Genomic DNA, 20,748 nt, shown 5'->3' with positions numbered 1-20,748 from the left:
GAGACAGGACACAGCAGGACAGGAAGTGACAGGACACAGCAGAGCAGGAAGAGACAGGACACAGCAGGGCAGGAAGAGACAGGACACATCACGGCAGGAAGAGACGGGACACAGCAGAGCAGGAAGAGACGGGACACAGCAGAGCAGGAAGAGACAGGACACAGCAGGGCAGGGCAGGAAGAGACAGGACACAGCAGGGCAGGGCAGGAAGAGACAGGACACAGCAGGGCAGGGCAGGAAGAGACAGGACACAGCAGAGCAGGAAAAGACAGGACACAGCAGAGCAGGAAGAGACGGGACACAGCAGAGCAGGAAGAGACGGGACACAGCAGAGCAGGAAGAGACGGGACACAGCAGAGCAGGAAGTGACAGGACACAGCAGGGCAGGAAGAGACAGGACACGAGGACTCCTCTGATCCTGAGCCCAGGCCTGCCTCCATCTTGAAATGCTGCCCACAGATGTTGAAATATCTTACCTAATCAGAGTCAATCTGAGCACACGTAGTGTGTGTGTGTGTGTGTGTGTACAGGGATGGGCTTGGCTCAGGGAGCGACAGGAAACACACTCATACTAGGGAACAGCCCATCCCACACACCATCTGATACATAACCCATCAATCCCAGTCCTCCTCTGCTGCCTGGCGTGTTCCTGCAGGACGCACACCGACACAGACAGGACTAGCTCCGGTTCCTCCTTCACAGAAAGACAGGCTCGTCATCCTCACAGGATCAGGAAGAACATGACTTCAGGCTACGGGATTTCATCCATGTTTACATTCTGCAACCATTCCAACCCTGAGGCAGCGATGTGGTCATCCAACAGGACACAGCAAGAGTCCTGTTGTCTGGAACGTCCCACCGCCTCCCCTCTCCACATCTCCAGCCTCAAGATGGTTTGTCATCAGCTGTTTGGAACGCGTCATCAGCAACATGCAGCCAAAGCGTGAAGACATGAATTATACTGATTGGGGGGTAAATGACTCCTGCTAAAATCAAGGCTGAAGAGGGAGGCAGGGCACAACCAAAACGCTTCTTCATGTCCATACACGCAAGTGGTCAAAGTCAACGAGATGCATTTGCCTTATTTACACATTATAACACAGGTCATTATGGGCAATGACATTCTTAAGACACGGCAAGAGCCATGTAGTAGGTATAAAAATACAACAAGAAAAGTACAATAAAAGGCAAATCTTAATAAAAAAATACTGGACAAAAAGTCACAAATACCAAAAAGTGGCTGTAGCAATAAAAAGTAGTTGTACTGGGAAATTAAGAGATGGGAATCAAATATTATAAATGTAAAGTGTTGAAGTGCCATTGAAGAGGCTGCTGATGGAGAAGTGAGACGCTAGTCCCTGGGAGGTGAGACGCTAGTCCCTGGGGGTGAGACGCTAGTCCCTGGAGGTGAGACGCTAGTCCCTGGAGGTGAGATGCTAGTCCCTGGAGGTGAGACGCTAGTCCCTGGGGGTGAGACGCTAGTCCCTGGAGGTGAGATGCTAGTCCCTGGGGGTGAGATGCTAGTCCCTGGAGGTGAGATGATAGTCCCTGGAGGTGAGATGCTAGTCCCTGGGGGTGAGATGCTAGTCCCTGGAGGTGAGACGCTAGTCCCTGGAGGTGAGACGCTAGTCCCTGGGGGTGAGACGCTAGTCCCTGGGGGTGAGACGCTAGTCCCTGGAGGTGAGATGCTAGTCCCTGGAGGTGAGACGCTAGTCCCTGGAGGTGAGACGCTAGTCCCTGGGGGTGAGACGCTAGTCCCTGGAGGTGAGATGCTAGTCCCTGGGGGTGAGATGCTAGTCCCTGGAGGTGAGATGCTAGTCCCTGGAGGTGAGACGCTAGTCCCTGGGGGTGAGATGCTAGTCCCTGGAGGTGAGACGCTAGTCCCTGGAGGTGAGATGCTAGTCCCTGGAGGTGAGACGCTAGTCCCTGCAGGTGAGATGCTAGTCCCTGGAGGTGAGATGCTAGTCCCTGGAGGTGAGATGCTAGTTCAGATTCCTTCACCACAGGCTGGACAACAAGCATCTGCTGAAGCAGAACAGTGTGAACAGCCATCCACGTGATCCATACTATGTCTTCTACAGAGCGCCCGGGCAACCACAGGTAATGACACATCTGAAACGGTGATCTGTGTCGGGGGAAACTTGTTCATTACTTCACCTGAGGACGGTAACGAATTCTATTTAATCAATGTTCCATTCTATTCTGACTCACAAGCAGGAGGTGCCGGCCTTCATTCCTTTCATTTCCGGCCAGATCAGGTACTTCTCACATTTCAATACCAACATTGTAACACGACAGGATTTCATGGAGTGAGTCCAGGTAAAATATTTAATACAGTGTAAAGGGCCATTTGCATCACAATTGGTTCACTACTGTCTGTTCCCGGGTTACCCACAATGCAGCTGTCTAGGGTTGAATCACTGAGCGTGATCAGCAGCTCTTGGGTTTGGAGCGATTACAGCAGCATATGAGCCATCTAGAGAGGAATGATCAATCACAGGCTAAGAGCAGCATTAGCCTAGCTTAGATGACTGACTCTTCATCAATAGGGTCTGCTCGCAGGTTCATTATAGAGCGGAGGAGTCATCACCATTTACCCCCCCTCTCCCCCGGGGTCGTCATGTCCTGTCCTGCGTGTACGGAGTGTGAAGGATGTGATTGTGACAGAGCGTCATTGTGGTATGTGAGGCTATAGGGGACGATTATGATCACATTCAGATCTCCAGTCCATCATCTCAGGGTGTCTGGCAGGGGCTCTGGTCATGTGTACTGACAGGGGGCCCCCCCTCCCAGACAAAAGCAGGAAGCAGGATGAGCAAGGTAAGCAGTGTCCCTTCTCAACACTAAGGTAAGCAGTGTCCCTTTTATGCCTTGAGCTTTCAAAATCCTCTTTCTGATCTCATCCACACATCCACGCAACATTCAACTGTAAATTCGTGAATGAATGCCAAAGAAAGAAATGTTTAGCTTGTTTTCGTTTCCTTACAATGTTATTGGTCATGTACCATATCATTTCATTGTGAACACTTGATAGGTCTAAATGAACCATAAAACACGTTCATTCCAGGGTGGCAGTGGGGCTGAGGCATCTGTTTTGACAACAGTGACGTTAGTGAGACAGGGCAGTGAGACAGGGAAGTGAGACAGGGCAGTGAGACAGGGCAGTGAGACAGGGCAGTGAGACAGGGCAGTGAGACAGGGCAGTGAGACAGGGCAGTGAGACAGGGCAGTGAGAGACAGACCTGACAAGTCTCATGCAGATCAGTGTGGATACAAGCCTGATCCCATTACATCCTGTTAGAGGGAAATCTAAAGGAAAATGACAGACAGCAACAGACTAAGAGAATGTTTGTAGTGAAGAGATAGTGTTTGTAAGGACAATAATGACATTTCACAGTGAACAATTACATGTTAGCATTGTATAACCAATCAACATCCTACTGTCTGAACACTAGCGTGACAATGCTCTGCCACACGCCAAGTTCTTATACAGTGCTAGCTATTTTAATGCAGGCCAGAAAACGGTCGACATTCGAGTACGGAGAAGAACAGTGCCAGTAGCTTGGTCAGACAGTGAACACAGCAGTCAGTAAAACCCATAGACACACGACATGCTGTTAACTCTCTTGGACGAGCTTGTCGACACTGAAGCTGACAGCAGTGGACTTGGGAATCCTGAACACAGACTGGAAATGACACTGTTCCCCCACGAAGACTAGAAACATGTCATGAACCAGAAGTCTCCAACCCCATCACCCCAGAGGAGCCGTGACGACGAGGCAGGCTCCTGGGCCGTGACGACGAGGCAGGCTCCTGAGCCGTGACGACGAGGCAGGCTCCTGGGTCGTGACGAGGCAGGCTCCTGAGCCGTGACGAGGCAGGCTCCTGGGCCGTGACGACGAGGCAGGCTCCTGAGCCGTGACGACGAGGCAGGCTCCTGAGCCGTGACGACGAGGCAGGCTCCTGAGCCGTGACGACGAGGCAGGCTCCTGAGCCGTGACGACGAGGCAGGCTCCTGAGCCGTGACGAGGCAGGCTCCGGTCAGCAGGAGGGAAGACGGCGCATCCGGATAGCAGGAAGTGCCAGGCCTCCGCAGCGCCGCTCAGAAGAGCAGGAAGTGCCAGGCCTCCGCAGCGCCGCTCAGAAGAGCAGGAAGTGCCAGGCCTCCGCGGCGCCGCTCAGAAGAGCAGGAAGTGCCAGGCCTCCGCAGCGCCGCTCAGAAGAGCAGGAGATAAACAGGAAGCGCCAGTGTCTCATTTGCATACAGTGCAGCTTATTAAATCCTCAGAGCGGACGTGGTAGGGTCAGACAGATGAACCGCTGTCCAGTCAAATGAGGGGGTGCTGCTGATAACAGCGTTTAAGAAAGCCTTTTTAATTACAGCCTTGGCGTTCTGGATGAAACAGATTTCTCTTCAAATGATCTTGTAAATACGGGTGCAGAGACAGTCATTTGGGTCTCATCATGGCACAGCGAAACACTGTGCCTTCTCCAACAGCTTATTATCAGCTGAAAGCCCTCTTCCCCCTGGGCCTTCCCCTATGTTGACCTGATCTCTCTGTGAACACCTCTGACCCTCTGGTCCGGCCTTCCCCTATGTTGACCTGATCTCTCTGTGAACACCTCTGACCCTCTGGTCCGGCCTTCCCCTATGTTGACCTGATCTCTCTGTGAACACCTCTGACCCTCTGGTCCGGCAGATGAACGCTGGCCCTAACGACCTGTCAGTCTTCCTAGTACTCAACTCTGCAGGTCATAAAAGGCTCCGCTATTGACGTCATTATAACCCTTATGAACCCCTTATGAATCTAAAGCAAAGTACATGGGGGAGGGGGGGTGTCAATGTGCAGGGAAATGCTCTACCACTCAGCTACACCCAACAGCACCCCCCTGTCCCCTTTAATAACAGTCCTGAAATGGCCTTGAAACAGCTAAGGACTACATTGTGACAAGTCCCACATTCTTTTACAGTGATGGCATCATGGAGGGAATCTCGCCATATCTTCATGTGCTCCTGCAGCCCGGCAGTGATAAGGCCATGGAGGAACACATTCGAGTCAGATGGCTGAGCGGTGAGGGAATCGGGCTAGTAATCCGAAGGTTGCCAGTTCGATTCCCGGTCATGCCAACTGACGTTGTGTCCTTGGGCAAGGCACTTCACCCTACTTGCCTCGGGGGAATGTCCCTGCACTTACTGTAAGTCGCTCTGGATAAGAGCGTCTGCTAATTGACTAAATGTAAATGTAAGTCTGAAAAGCGTCCCAGCCTTGAAGATCAGAGGGTGAAATTATGGAGGGTGATTTTTCTTCTCTTCTCTGAATCTGTTTGTTTCTCTGTGGTAAAAAAAGCCAGCAGACGTACTGCTGTCGCCCTGAATCTGCTGAGGAACGACCTCATCGGCCTCCCACGGCCCGCCTCCCACGGCCCGCCTCCCACGGCCCGCCTCCCACGGCCCGCCTCCCACGGCCCGCCTCCCACGGCCCGCCTCCCACGGCCCGCCTCCCACGGCCCGCCTCCCACGGCCCGCCTCCCACGGCCCGCCTCCCACGGCCCGCCTCCCACGCCGCACAGAGATACTAAATACTTGACACGTTGGTGTCCTGTACTGTCCTCTAAATGGGCAACTTGAATCAATGAGACAGTGTGGAATGTAGTCAAGGACACATTATGTAAGGTAGACCAAATCACCCTTTCCTTTCGAAAATCCGGACGACAATATCTATGTTCCCACAGAGGTAAGGTTACACAACATTAACCTATTTTGACCCTACTATCCACACAAGAATAGCACAGAAGAAGAAAATGTGTCCTAGATCCTAACCACCTTCCCATTAAAGCAACAGATGAGTCTAGTTTCGGAACCTACCTTTGGGGCTTCGTAAAAATAAATGAAACATAAACAGATTGCAGTTTCATCAAACAGAGAGCTAACGCACTGAGCCATGATGTGTGGAGAAAAGGAAATGAGTTTGAGAGAAATGGCAAACTGTCCAGCCACCTCCCTGTTGCCCTTTCAGAAATAATTGTTAAGTCCGCCACATAATGCATGTCCAAGAAATCACAGTGGGAGAAAATCCAGAGAACAAGATGTATTTGAAAGAGTAGTAGGCTGCATGGTGGCTTGCGGTACTTGAATCACAGGCCCGGGGAATATGCAGCGCTCCAATGAGAAGCCCCCTAACCCTACTGGTCCAATGAGAAGCCCCCTAACTCTCCTGCTCCAATGAGAAGCCCCCTAACCCTCCTGCTCCAATGAGAAGCCCCCTAACTCTCCTGCTCCAATGAGAAGCCCCCTAACTCTCCTGCTCCAATGAGAAGCCCCCTAACCCTCCTGCTCCAATGAGAAGCCCCCTAACCCTCCTGCTCCAATGAGAAGCCCCCTAACCCTCCTGCTCCAATGAGAAGCCCCCTAACCCTCCTGCTCCAATGAGAAGCCCCCTAACCCTCCTGCTCCAATGAGAAGCCCCCTAACCCTCCTGCTCCAATGGGAAGCCCCCTAACTCTCCTGCTCCAATGAGAAGCCCCCTAACTCTCCTGCTCCAATGAGAAGCCAAGCTGAGACTGAGGTGCAGGAGGGTTAGGGGGCATGTAGGATCTATGACAGCAGCTTTAATTGAAGAGTAAATCACAGTCAGCAGGTTAGTAAAATAAATTCCCCTTTAGTCGTCCTCTCAGGTTTGATTCATGAGTGAGTTTACTGCTGCACTTTGGAATGGATGGTTTTATCAAAGGCATCGCCAGGAGATTTCTATCTACAGGACACTGCAGAGCAGAGAACCATCTCTTTCTTCACACCTACGTTCAACGCTTCCGCCTTCCATTTTCTATATTCCAAGTAATGACTTAGCCTTCCATGTGCATGAGAAGCAGCTGCAGTTTCACAGTTTTCAAATTGTGAAGGTTTGGCAAAGTTGAGTTAGAGTGAAGCACACAAGAAAAGACAATATTAGGCTTTCTATCACCAGAAACTAATTAACAACTTAAATTAGGAGCTTAAAATGTTGAGCTCTTTTAACAGACTGGCTGTTCAACATTATATTTAGCTGTTAGCATAGCAACCATAACCGAGTTCACAATGTGCCAAATGTCAAACTTTCTAGCGTTACACAGACGAAGGAAATTACAGGTTTATTCTGGGATTTTATGCGTTCCCAGGATCATGTCTCTAAGCCTTAAGCTGAAAGAGGAAGAAAAATATGAAAGGGAAAAGTACAGAAGAAATGTTTGATTCATTCAAGCAACATCAGTCTGCCCACCACCATATCCTACAGCCTCCAGTCTGCCCACCACCATATCCTACAGCCTCCAGTCTGCCCACCACCCTATCCTACAGCCTCCAGTCTGCCCACCACCCTATCCTACAGCCTCCAGTCTGCCCACCACCATATCCTACAGCCTCCAGTCTGCCCACCACCATAACCTACAGCCTCCAGTCTGCCCACCACCCTATCCTACAGCCTCCAGTCTGCCCACCACCATAACCTACAGCCTCCAGTCTGCCCACCACCATAACCTACAGCCTCCAGTCTGCCCACCACCATAACCTACAGCCTCCAGTCTGCCCACCACCCTATCCTACAGCCTCCAGTCTGCCCACCACCATATCCTACAGCCTCCAGTCTGCCCACCACCATAACCTACAGCCTCCAGTCTGCCCACCACCATATCCTACAGCCTCCAGTCTGCCCACCACCATATCCTACAGTCTGCCCACCACCATATCCTACAGCCTCCAGTCTGCCCACAGCCTCCAGTCTGCCCACCACCCTATCCTACAGCCTCCAGTCTGCCCACCACCCTATCCTACAGCCTCCAGTCTGCCCACCACCATAACCTACAGCCTCCAGTCTGCCCACCACCATAACCTACAGCCTCCAGTCTGCCCACCACCATAACCTACAGCCTCCAGTCTGCCCACCACCATATCCTACAGCCTCCAGTCTGCCCACCACCATAACCTACAGCCCCCAGTCTGCCCACCACCATATCCTACAGCCTCCAGTCTGCCCACCACCATAACCTACAGCCTCCAGTCTGCCCACCACCATAACCTACAGCCTCCAGTCTGCCCATCACCATAACCTACAGCCCCCAGTCTGCCCACCACCCTATCCTACAGCCTCCAGTCTGCCCACCACCCTATCCTACAGCCTCCAGTCTGCCCACCACCATAACCTACAGCCTCCAGTCTGCCCACCACCCTATCCTACAGCCTCCAGTCTGCCCACCACCATAACCTACAGCCTCCAGTCTGCCCACCACCATAACCTACAGCCTCCAGTCTGCCCACCACCATAACCTACAGCCTCCAGTCTGCCCACCACCATATCCTACAGCCTCCAGTCTGCCCACCACCATATCCTACAGCCTCCAGTCTGCCCACCACCATAACCTACAGCCTCCAGTCTGCCCACCACCATATCCTACAGCCTCCAGTCTGCCCACCACCATAACCTACAGCCTCGACAGCCGTTAGCTTTGATGTTGTCACTTTATCAAGACACTGCACTGCAGCGTCTTTAACCAGAGGAGCTCCAGATAACCAACATCTGCTGTGCAACTCCACAGCAACACAACACAATACGACCCCAGTCCTGCACTATGTGACCAGCTCCAGTCCTGCACTATGTGACCAGCTCCAGTCCTGCACTATGTGACCAGCTCCAGTCCTGCACTATGTGACCAGCTCCAGTCCTGCACTATGTGACCAGCCAGCATTGAATGAAAGAGCTGCTTTACTGTGAATAACACTGGAGGTGGTTGCCCAGCTTTGGAGGCTTCCCCGCCAGCTCCTTACTCACTTCCCTGCCACCTGCCTGCACCTCTACCTGAATGTAGCATCTTCCTGAATATTTAAGTGCTTGATACCACTCTTCAGTTACCGAAGATAAATGATTAAATAAGACTGTTCCGGCAGCGTGTGTAGACGAACAAGGCCTCCGGAGGTCTTTTGCAGTGGACTGGACAGCGACACATAACCTGGTATGACACTCTGGGATGAGAGGACAATTGTTAAGCCCGATGTCATGTACCCGTAAGTAACTCAAGTGGAGCTGCGGCCACTAAAGTGACCAAGGAGTTTTGTGGCGCGTCGAAATAGTTCTGGGTCTGAGTTATGTAGCCAGGTTAAAGGTTGCAAACCCCCTTTAAGAGGGCTGAAAGACGAGAACACAGCCTATCCTGCTGTGTTGATCTAGGGTCTGTCTCTGTGAAATATTACACATGGTGTCTGCTGTCACCGCCCCAGTGATGGTACAAGGCTGCTTGGCTTCTGGATTTAGAAAGAGGTGAAGGCATCTCTCCTGTGACAGCTAGTCTAGCGGTCATGAGGGCTGATGTCAGGTTCATGTAGGCTCCAGGACCATGTGTGAAATCTGAGCCAGTCTGCAGGATCTCTGCCTCACCTGTTGCAGAATATTATTTGTAAAAGTAAATGGAAGATTCTCCTCTAATATCTTTTTTTTTTTTTTAAGTAAATGTCAAGCCATTTAAAAATGTTATATGTCAGGAAAATTAACTTTCCAAAGAGGGGTTGATACTTTTGAAACTGAACAAATGCAGTTCAAGCTCATGACATTTACAATGGCATTTCATGGGTCGTACTGTGTTGTGTTGCTGTGGAGTTGCACAGGGTCGTACTGTGTTGTGTTGCTGTGGAGTTGCCAGGGTCGTACTGTGTTGTGTTGCTGTGGAGTTGCACAGGGTCGTACTGTGTTGTGTTGCTGTGGAGTTGCCAGGGTCGTACTGTGTTGTGTTGCTGTGGAGTTGCACAGGGTCGTACTGTGTTGTGTTGCTGTGGAGTTGCTGGTCACATAGTGCAGGACTGGAGTGGAGTGGCTCCATATTTCAGACTCAGCAGGCCAGGACTATGGAGAGCCATTTCACTGGACAAAAATCTTTTGTGAGGCCTAATCTCTCAAAGCGCTGACATGCTTTGTGTTCTTTATTATCTTCAGCCGCTCAGGATCCAACCAAAGCATGAAATCTGGAGCTCTTTCAGGAATTTATCTACATATCCAGTTAGATCAGCAGTGAGCAGCCAGATGCACGGCAAGCCTGATCCGCACCACAGCATGTCTCCTCCCACACTGCATATTAAGTCTAAGGCTGTAATCACAGAATTGAACATATTCACACAAAGAAATTGACATTTTCTGCTTTTTTTATAATGCCGGCTGGACAGAGACAGGAAAGGCAGCCTGTGGAACATGATGCCGGCTGGACAGAGACAGGAAAGGCAGCCTGTGGAACATGATGCCGGCTGGACAGAGACAGGAAAGGCAGCCTGTGGAACATGATGCCGGCTGGACAGAGACAGGAAAGGCAGCCTGTGGAACATGATGCCGGCTGGACAGAGACAGGAAAGGCAGCCTGTGGTACATGATGCCGGCTGGACAGAGACAGGAAAGGCAGCCTGTGGAACATGATGCCGGCTGGACAGAGACAGGAAAGGCAGCCTGTGGTACATGATGCCGGCTGGACAGAGACAGGAAAGGCAGCCTGTGGAACATGATGCCGGCTGGACAGAGACAGGAAAGGCAGCCTGTGGAACATGATGCCGGCTGGACAGAGACAGGAAAGGCAGCCTGTGGTACATGATGCCGGCTGGACAGAGACAGGAAAGGCAGCCTGTGGAACATGATGCCGGCTGGACAGAGACAGGAAAGGCAGCCTGTGGAACATGATGCCGGCTGGACAGAGACAGGAAAGGCAGCCTGTGGAACATGATGCCGGCTGGAATGAAGCAGACAGCGTACATGCTTCCGAGTGGCCCCTTAATCGATAGGCTAGGCTACTGACCATTTACAATAAGTTACGTCAATTATTAATTGGCAGCATTTATGCCATTTACAACATACTTTATGACTGTAAGGTGTCATTAAGTAGCCTAACTTTATTTCTTTAAGGGAAATAGGACAAAAATATGTGGGGGGGGGAAGACAGACCTGCCCCCACTGCAAAAAAAATCCTAGAAGAAACACTGTACCATATTAAATCTAACATGGTAAGATACATGACAGACAACAGTTTCTGAGTGTAGATGTTTTTCTTCAATCTCTACTTTGTACGACAGATGTCCAACAACCATTCCTTCAGTGTTTGTGTCACTGCAAACGTACATAGCTCTTCCCAGACGAGGCTTCCATGTGATAAAAATTACAAACTCACAGTGGAATTTCCCGTCTACAACTTGTGGCTGTCCTCAAGTAGCAGAACGACTCTTTCTACACCACAGCATGCAGACTGTATGTGGGATGGAAAGTCTAAATGGGGAGGGAGATGGGATGGAAAAAGAATAAGTATCAAGGCAGGAGAATAAGTATCAAGGCAGGAGAGTAAGTATCAAGGCAGGAGAGTAAGTATCAATGCAACATAATAAGTATCAAGGCAGGAGAATAAGTATCAAGGCAGGAGAATAAGTATCAAGGCAGTAGAATAAGTATCAAGGCAGGAGAATAAGTATCAAGGCAGTAGAATAAGTATCAAGGCAGTAGAATAATTATCAAGGCAGGAGAGTAAGTAGCAAAGCAGAATGAACGAAAGCTCCTTGCTGTCAGATTTCTTTTGCGCATCACATAACAAACTACCAGGAGTGATAAAAGTGATGAAGAGTACGACACATTAAGCAGGTAATCATCAGCCATTAAGAGTGTGCCAGGTGAAGAAGGCGGAGGGTGGTTTGTGAGAAGACTGTCACAATACGTCTTTGCACTTGAGCTGTCTATCTGGCACGCTAGATCAGCGAGTGAGCAATATGTGGGCCATGTTGATTCAAGGGATCTGCTGAGGAATACTGGTGAACTCCTCCCTACATGAGTGGAAGTTCACAATAAAGGGCATTTGAAGGGAACAGGAGAATATAAGAAGTGATGGCTGGTGTCGCAGCATCTGCTCAGACACCCTCAGACCAGCAGAGGGAACTGGCCTAAGGGCACAGCGCTGCTCCTACGACCAAGCCAGGCAGGAGGAAGACGACATTTATCCACCCATTTCACATACCTCCTCTAACCCTAACCTCCCCTCTCAGCAAAAAACAACAACTAATTGTTTGCTGCATCACAGACTGAAGGCAAAGATTAGATGTGCTATGTCTTTTTGAGGCATAACATTTTGGCCCCCAAAAATTTAAGAAGCAAAGTTGAAAGAGAACAATTCCAACATTTAGCCTAACACAGGGGAACACTTAAATAACAAGCACTTTTTCCTCAGTATGTTCCTTTAAGCCTTCATGTGACAAGGCAGAATTGCAAATAGAGAGAAAAAAAACAAGGAGGGGCTCTTCAAAGAAAGTCTGAACTATTCAACTGATGTCAGTTCCTGTTAAATAAAATCATCCATGAGTCCACGGTCAAACAATCAAACCGACATGAAGATGAAAAGGCCTTTAGCAAGCTTGCAGAATGGACTCGTATCTGCAGAGATCTAGTCAGTTGATTCCCATCATCATCTTAACAACTTTGATTTTATTTCATGGTCAACAGCCACACCGAACAGACTAGAACAATAAGTTAATGTATTGCATTAATAAAAACCATGACCAGAGCACACAGCACCTCAGTCATGGTTTGCATGAAACATCAGTGCTGATGAGCTTCACACTCAACATACATAAACTTTGATCATGTTGAGTTGTGCAACAGCAAAAACTCCCCACAACAAAAACTCCTTTAAAACAAGTCTTGAGACTTTTATCTCGAGACTTTGCTGAAACACCTCCAGAAAATAATCTTTCCTCCCGCAGAGTGAGTGAATTCTTTTAAAGGATGTGTCAGCTGCTTGGAGTGTGCAGTAATGTGAAGCACGAGGAGCAGGGAGCCCTGAAGAGTTCCCCCAGCATGAGAGAGACAAAGAGAGAGATGGACAGAGAGAGGGTTGGAAGGAGAGAGATGTAGAAAGAGGGTGAGAGAGTTAGAGTGAAAGAGAGAGGGAGTGTGCGAGTAAGGAAATGCATGTCTCAAACATTAGGCTATTTTAGTTCTCAGTATGCCTGTTTTTGCAAAAGTGGAAAGTGGGCTGTTTCTGCTCCGCCCATAACCTTGGATTGAAGCCTAATGATAAATCGACAAAATGTAATAGTTGTATGATGTAATGGACACCACAATGTGGAAGGGATGCAAATAGCCTACTAATGTACCATAAAAACATGAGCAAGTTTGTAACACCATAAATCAGTTTCTTGCTGTGACTGAGGATAATTCACCACCCTGAAAGTAGATTTTCAATTCCCTTATTTTTCATAACGGAAGAGCAGATTTATACTCAGTATTCCCAGTGCATTTCAAATGGATTCATGAGGTGAAAACCTTGAGACTTCAAAGAGGTCGAGTATGCATCTAAAATAGCCTAACATTCCACAATTTGCGAGCGGGTCGAGCTTTGGGTTGCTAAAAAACACAGCCTTGCTGTCGTCTAGGACTGTCCCCAATCGGAGAAAATTGCCTCTCTTCAAGGCAACGCACAGGAATACTGACACGCTTTGACACTCGATTTCCCGAGAGAGGTGGGACTGTAGCCTATCTGCCATATGCCGCATGTTGCGAGTTTCTATCCTTCAAGACTGTGTAAATCTCGGGAGTTCATCGAGTTTTGATACAGATAAAACGTATATTGCCACATCAAAAGCATGTTATCAATTATCCGAATGTTTGTCGGCTATTTAGTTTGGAACAGCTATTGCACAGCTAAGTTTACAGACTGCGTTGCAAGTAGCCTATGAAGCGTGATCGAAAGGTCGTCTCAGCAAACGGGCTTGGTGCAGATAGCAGAATGGGAGAATCTTATGGGGGGGGGGGGGGGTTCAAAGAAAAAGCTGCAGTGTACATTATAGTTAAATCCAGTGTCGCTTAAGGCCATATAATATCCATGCTTTAAATGTAAGCAAGAAAACGTTGCATTTAAGTGCGGAAGCGCATCAATCTCCGCCCCTTGGCGACCTCGCATTCCAAAGATTCCCACACACAAAGCTCACCTGGCTGTTTTTGAATGCTATTGGGATGTTTTATCACCGTCTCAAGGACGAGGTCATCAAAAGTAAAACACTTTTGTGTTAAGTAGCGCCTTCGTAAGTCGTCTGTGTAATGAAGGCTTACGTTAAACATTTAAAGTTTAGACTACAATGTAGCCGCGCTCCGGCTAAATTGCACACAAGCCAACATGTGAAGGTCCCTCAAAGGTGTGCGTGGCGGCGAAACGGTCACGAAAAAGATTAGCGCGCTTTAAGATCCTGGCTAGATTTTGAGGTTTTAGGATCCTGCAATAAAAACGTGTGACTGAAACAACCCCACACAAGATTCTTCACATGTTGAATTACTTTAGCACTTTATTAATAGATCGAATATGTCTGGATATCACGCATGCAGATGCTTTCCTTTCATTCTAAACAATTTTAAAGAAGGAGTGAAATAAGTCAGTACCTGTAGGAGGATTGTTGTTGAGATCGCTGTGTTTTGGCACGAATCCACATTGGTACATTTAACTTCTCTGGAAGTGGCAGCCCTGTGTGTCCGGATTTTTAGTCCCCTGCATGAGGAAGAGTGGAACTCGCCTCCATAGTCAGGAAGGAGCAGCAGGCTATGTCCTGCGTTCACTCCGAAGGAATACTAGCAAACATGACGTCACCCCACTGTAGGTTAGCATCTCAGTCCTCATTGGATCAGTTTGGCACAGAGGGCGTTCTCATCGTTGAATTGGCCAATCGTAGGGAGAAAATAGTTTCCTTGGTTACACATTTTGTCAACCAAATACATGAGTGCTGCTGGGTAGGAGACCGTAATAAGGTAGGATACAGTGATTAACGATGGAAATGTTCATCACCTCGGTTTATCTTACCGGCAGCCCTGCTTTTTATGTTGTCTCCTTTGCCAACCGTTTGCTCTCTATGTTTTAACTTACCAGGATATGTGGTTATTTGAAGTGTATGCCTTTCTGGTTAGTAAAGCAGTAAAATCAACGTTACAGTACAGTAGTGCTACAATACTAGTCCCTGTACCAACTGGGGCAATCGGGACTTTCGAAGATAAAAGAAAATTGATATAATTCTGCTTTTGTGGCCTATCGGTAAAGCGTCCTAGCTGAGTCTGCCCCCCCCCCCCCCCCCCCCCCCCTTCAACCAGATCTACTATACATGCCTCAAGCTAACCAATCCTTCCTTTCTGTAAGTAAACGAAGGCCTGTGTATGCATCTGTAGTCATCCTTGTAGACCCCCTCCTCTGACTGTGATGCTCTGGACAAGCCCTTGCTGGGGGCTGATGGTAGCAGCGGAGCACTAATCATTCTCCAGTGGTTTTGAAAAGGATGGAGTCTGTCGATTCACACTTCTCACATCTATGAAATATCAGGCTCTTTCTCTAAACAGGATATTTTATACTATTACTTATATTAACTGGAGGATGGAATTGTTGTGGACAGAATTAGCAACTGTATACAATGTGTAGAAGTGCCAGAGTTAAATGAAGATGGGGTGGATGGTGGGGCTTCCAGACATAATCACATGCATTAAGAAAATTAATTATTATTCCCGATGATTCCTGCCTTCACGGTTTCCCAGCTCTGCCATGTAAAATTGATTTCTACATTGAAAGACATTTGATGTTATTCTACTGCTGGGACCTGCATGCATACAAATAAAGCCATTTTCTTCAGGATAGGCTACTATAGGGATTGGCAAACAGTCGCTTCTATATGTTGATTTGGTTCTATTTTACAAGATGAGTAAAGCCATCCAGGTTGTTGATGGTGTTGTTTGAGCTGGTACAAGCTAGCAAACAGACCATTTCCTGAGCAGAGGAATCCCTGAGATATGCTGTCTGATCACACACTGCACCATCTGTCGCTAGGCCCCGCCTGGCCTCAGCCTCACAAACTTTTGAGAGACTGACAATTCAGAGGTTATTCCCGCTATCTCTAAGACCTTGAATGTTCAATAGAGTACTCTTTCTTTAATAGTAGTTATCTTTATTAGGCTACGTTCTTGAATGTAGTCATAAAGTTTTAATCCTTTGAGTAAGCTGATTAAACTACATAAATACTTTGGAGTGGAGGTGAAGTGTTGACCTTTCAGTCAAACTTCGCAGAGCCATTTCTATTTGTATATATACATGTATTCTTTGCTGAGGACATATAAAATAATAGATTATATTGTGTATTCTAGACTGGTCAACAGATGTGCAGCAATGAGTGGAAGAGCCCAGCGCACCTTCAGAGCCGAGGATGTAGGTGAGCTGGCTGTCATGTGATCTGTGACATCACTCAGTCCACACTTACCTCTTGTTGTACTGCTGTCTTGAACAAAACTGACCCAAAGTTCTTGTGATGTGAGAAGCTGAAGGCTTGTGTTTCCTCCCCTGCTGTTAGCACCAGCCTGGTCAGGATTAGTTCACCTGTCTTCTGAATCCACTGCTGAACCACTTTAAACCTGTCTGACATGGATCGTTTGTCTACCACAGCTTCTTCATGTTCCCTTTGGGTGTGTGTGTATGGCTCTATTTTTGTATGAGTCTGTGTTTGTGTGTGTGTGTGTTTGATACTCTCTATAATGGAGCCTTCCATAACTCAGGAGATTCTTTTCCTGTAGCAAGATGTTTCTGTGGTCAGTGGCATAAAACCTACATTACCTCAGACAGTAAAACCTACAGTACCTCAGACAGTAAAACAGATGGAAACCTCTTGAGATCCAGGATGTTAGCGCTCTATGTGTTTACCAATACACAGAGCTGACTTACATGTGCTACCTTGCTTTTACGGGAACAGAAACTCTGGCTGTGTGGATGAAGAACGGGCTGTGGTGCTCCATGTACAAACCAGCTGAATACCACAAACTACAAGCCCTAGTGGAGGCCAAACGCCAGGAAACTGCACAGATCGGACAAAAGGTACATTTTGATTTGCTGTCAGCTTTCAATAGGCTTTTCCTGACAATGTTTGTAGTACTGTGAGAGGCTGGGGGGCTGTATTACCTGGGTGCTATGTGTTTAAACAGTGTGCTATGTGTTTAAACAGTGTGCTATGTGTTTAAACAGTGTGCTATGTGTTTAAACAGTGTGCTATGTGTTTAAACAGTGTGCTATGTGTTTAAACAGTGTGCTATATGTTTAAACAGTGTGCTATGTGTTTGTCTTCGTTAAGTGACAGAGTGATGATAACAAAGCTGAAGTGATAATAGGATACGTCCTCACGTTTCCTATAACAGCTGTAGTTGCCAGAGTATCTAGTTAACATGCCTTCAGTGAGATGGACTGTTAGTGGTGTTCTTGGTCATTAAGCCTACAAACAGGAGAGGTAATTGGATCTGATAAGAGTGTGCCATTGAAGGTTGAATACTATTGGATGGTTTGTAATTGAAACATAGTGGGTTTGTTTTCGGGAAAATACATTCTCATAGCATATTTTGCCCAATAAATAATAAGAATTAGGCCCAAGGTGTTCTTGTTTCGATGAATACATTTTGTGCTCACGCATCCAGGCGCGTAGACACGCGTCCATTTGTATGTGGTTGAACTGAGCATTCCTATATGGACACACACCCACACACTCACAATTGATCCATTAAGACATGGGGGGATTGTATAAAACAACAAAATGTTAAATAACCCTTAAGGGTGCTCCAAAATTTCACCTTTGTCAAACTAAATATTTTTTGTTTGAATATTCATAAGGCAGCCAGAGGATCAACCAACAAGCTGTTTGAAGTTTCCAGCATCTCCCTCTCTCTCTCTCTCTGCCTCTCTCTGCCTCTATCTGCCTCTCTCTCTCTCCCTCTCTCTGTCTGCCTCTCTCTCCCTCTCTCTCTCTGCCTCTCTCTGCCTTTCTCTGCCTGGTAGCAGCGTGAGAAGTTAACCCAGAGGGCAGAAGGGATTAGTCTTGTAGACCTGCAGTGTTTTAATTGGTAAACTGTGGCAGAAGCTTTTTAGTGTCTCATTACTGTTGCCTGTGGCACGCTCCAATCCAGCTCTCTGCATGGACTAGATAAGACAGCCTGTGTTAGTGCCCCTCCCTCCTGCTGAAAAGCAGGCTTTCTCTGAATCTCCCCACAGAGAGGGGCTAAATGACCATGAATCTCTGCAGGACAGGATCTGATTGGTTCATGTGTAAAGACAGGCGGAGTGTCCTGGATAGCCAGGCTGGAATCTAGATTGTCAGGAGGTGAGCGCACCAGGTCAGCTGAGCAGGTGAAGAGGCCTGAGCCACACAGGATGTTGTCACGCTGGTCTGTCAGGACAGGAAGCAGGATGTTGTCACGCTGGTCTGTCAGGACAGGAAGCAGGATGTTGTCACGCAGGTCTGTCAGGACAGGAAGCAGGAGGTTGTCACACAGGTCTGTCAGGACAGGAAGCAGGATGTTGTCAAGCAGGTCTGTCAGGACAGGAAGCAGGATGTTGTCAAGCAGGTCTGTCAGGACAGGAAGCAGGATGTTGTCACACAGGTCTGTCAGGACAGGAAGCAGGATGTTGTCACACAGGTCTGTCAGGATAGGAAGCAGGATGTTGTCACGCAGGTCTGTCAGGACAGGAAGCAGGATGTTGTCACGCAGGTCTGTCAGGACAGGAAGCAGGATGTTGTCACGCAGGTCTGTCAGGACAGGAAGTAGGATGTTGTCACACAGGTCTGTCAGGACAGGAAGCAGGATGTTGTTGCGCATGTCTGTCAGGACAGGAAGCAGCGGTGGGTGCTGCTGCCTTGTTTGTGTACAGCCTCACAGGTGTGTGTGTGCTGTGTCCTTTGTGCCTGTGTAAAGGTGTGTGTCCTTTGTGCTTGTGTAAAGGTGTGTGTCCTTTGTGCTTGTGTAAAGGTGTGTGTCCTTTGTGCTTGTGTAAAGGTGTGTGTCCTTTGTGCTTGTGTAAAGGTGTGTGTCCTTTGTGCTTGTGTAAAGGTGTGTGTCCTTTGTGCTTGTGTAAAGGTGTTGATGTGTGTGCACTGCCTGTGCCGTGTGCCAGTGTGTGTGGTGTGTCTATACCTCTTCGGGTGTGTGTTGTGTGTGTGTTTAGGTGTGTGTTGTGTGTGTGTTTAGGTGTGTGTTGTGTGTGTGCTGTCTGTGTACGGGTGTGCCTGTCTTGTCTGTGCAGGTAGGTGTAAGTGCCAGACAATTGGAATTCCATTCATGATGACTTCACCGTTTACTTTTCTGGACTTGAGAGATTTTTTCAGAGGGCTGCTGCATATTATTCCATGTTGACTCCAATCTCAGCTGATATGCAGCCTATTGGAGGCAAAGCTGTTCATGTCATATCCAGCTAGACTAGGCTTATGCATACAATAAAACAAGACTTGAAGGGTGGTTTTCATATCCTGTGGGAGATTTTCCAGTATATAATCAATGCTATGTACAGTAGGTGAGAACTGTAATTATCTGAACCAGTGGCCTATGCACATTTAGACTGATAGAGAACAATGAGATGTTTTCACCAAGAGGGCTATGAAAAAAAGGAAAAAGACCAATAAATGAGGGGAGATTAAGACACAAATTCCCTTCCTCTATTCCCACAGGGAACACGCCTCACGTATGTTATTCGTGTTCCACCTGAATATTTCTATTTGCCCGTGTGTATTTTCTTTTCATGCGTGTCCACAGTGGTGACGTTGCGCATGAATTCACACAGATTACAGGCCTTTCAAAGTCAATATTTCAAAGACAGAAAAGCATGCACAGACTGAACCAAAGACCTGAATAAAAACAGTTTTCCCAGGACACAAAGACAAGGAAACATAGAACAGAAACTCAGTTTGAATCCGCAGTAAGCTAACACAACAACACCCAAACACACTGTTTTGGTTCTGTCTCTAAACCACATATTATGTTATGAAAAGGCTTACAACACCAGATAAACATCTACGCTTTCACAATGCTCCTTAATAATCAGCCAAAATCAAATATTCTGTCCTGTAGTCAATACTATGATAAGTTTGATAACAAGCTCTCCTAATCTGAAGGGAGAGCAGTGTGGTGATTTTGACTGTCCTATGTGTGTGTGTGTGGTGGTTGTGGCTGGTCTCTGTGTGTGTGTGTGTGTGTGTGTGTGTGTGTGTGTGTGTGTGTGTGTGTGTGTGTGTGTGTGTGTGTGTGTGTGTGTGTGGTGGTTGTGGCTGGTCTCTGTGTGTGTGTGTGTGTGTGTGTGTGTGTGTGCGTGTGTGTGTGGTGGTTGTGGCTGGTCTGTGTGTGTGTGTGTGTGTGTGCGTGTGTGTGTGGTGGTTGTGGCTGGTCTGTGTGTGTGTGTGTGTGTGTGTGTGTGGTGGTTGTGGCTGGTCTGTGTGTGTTAAAACACTCTGCTTTTTGCACTGCATTACAACATGGTATCTTGTACATTTGTATTTTTTGTAATATTTGTATTTTTATATTGTAATTTACGGCAACTTATATTTAATTCTATTCTAATCCCACTTAGTACTGCTAGTTTATGTACCCTTAGTATAGTTAGTCCACATATAACAATTTTAGGTATATGTTTATTGTATGCACCTTCCTGCCAAAGCAAATTCCTTGTCTGTGCAAACTTTCATGGCGAATAAATCCCTTTCTGATTTCTGATTCTGATTTCTGTGTGTGTGGTGGTTGTGGCTGGTCTGTGTGTGTGTGTGTGTGTGTGTGTGTGTGGTGGTTGTGGCTGGTCTCTGTGTGTGTGTGGTGGTTGTGGCTGGTCTGTGTGTGTGTGTGTGTGTGTGGTGGTTGTGGCTGGTCTGTGTTCCTGCAGGTTGTCAGGACCCTGCAGGCTGCCAGGGCGAGCAGGGAGAGCAGTGTGGGCCGGCAGCATCGC

The 20,748-nt window shown here is 47.8% G+C and overlaps 1 protein-coding gene and 1 pseudogene across 1 annotated transcript in view; one reads left to right on the top strand and one right to left on the bottom strand.

The window, feature by feature from the left end:
• Positions 1-14,551, bottom strand: part of LOC136959430 (uncharacterized) — a 55,818-nt pseudogene extending 41,267 nt beyond the window's left edge.
• Positions 14,552-16,173: 1,622 nt separating this feature from the next.
• The window catches only part of LOC136959387 (coiled-coil domain-containing protein 148-like), a 28,914-nt gene continuing 24,339 nt past the window's right edge, over positions 16,174-20,748 (top strand). Inside the window, exons 1-3 of the mRNA XM_067253710.1 lie at positions 16,174-16,216; positions 16,751-16,872; positions 20,686-20,748. The exon at positions 20,686-20,748 is cut by the window's right edge and continues 41 nt beyond it. Of these exons, the coding sequence (XP_067109811.1) occupies positions 16,174-16,216; positions 16,751-16,872; positions 20,686-20,748 (228 nt within the window). The remainder of the gene's footprint in view (positions 16,217-16,750; positions 16,873-20,685) is intronic.

Source organism: Osmerus mordax, chromosome 2, assembly GCF_038355195.1.
Source record: "Osmerus mordax isolate fOsmMor3 chromosome 2, fOsmMor3.pri, whole genome shotgun sequence".
Lineage (NCBI taxonomy): Eukaryota > Metazoa > Chordata > Actinopteri > Osmeriformes > Osmeridae > Osmerus > Osmerus mordax.
The sequence above is the reverse complement of the archived record's forward strand: the minus strand, read 5'-3'. Positions and strand labels throughout refer to the sequence as shown.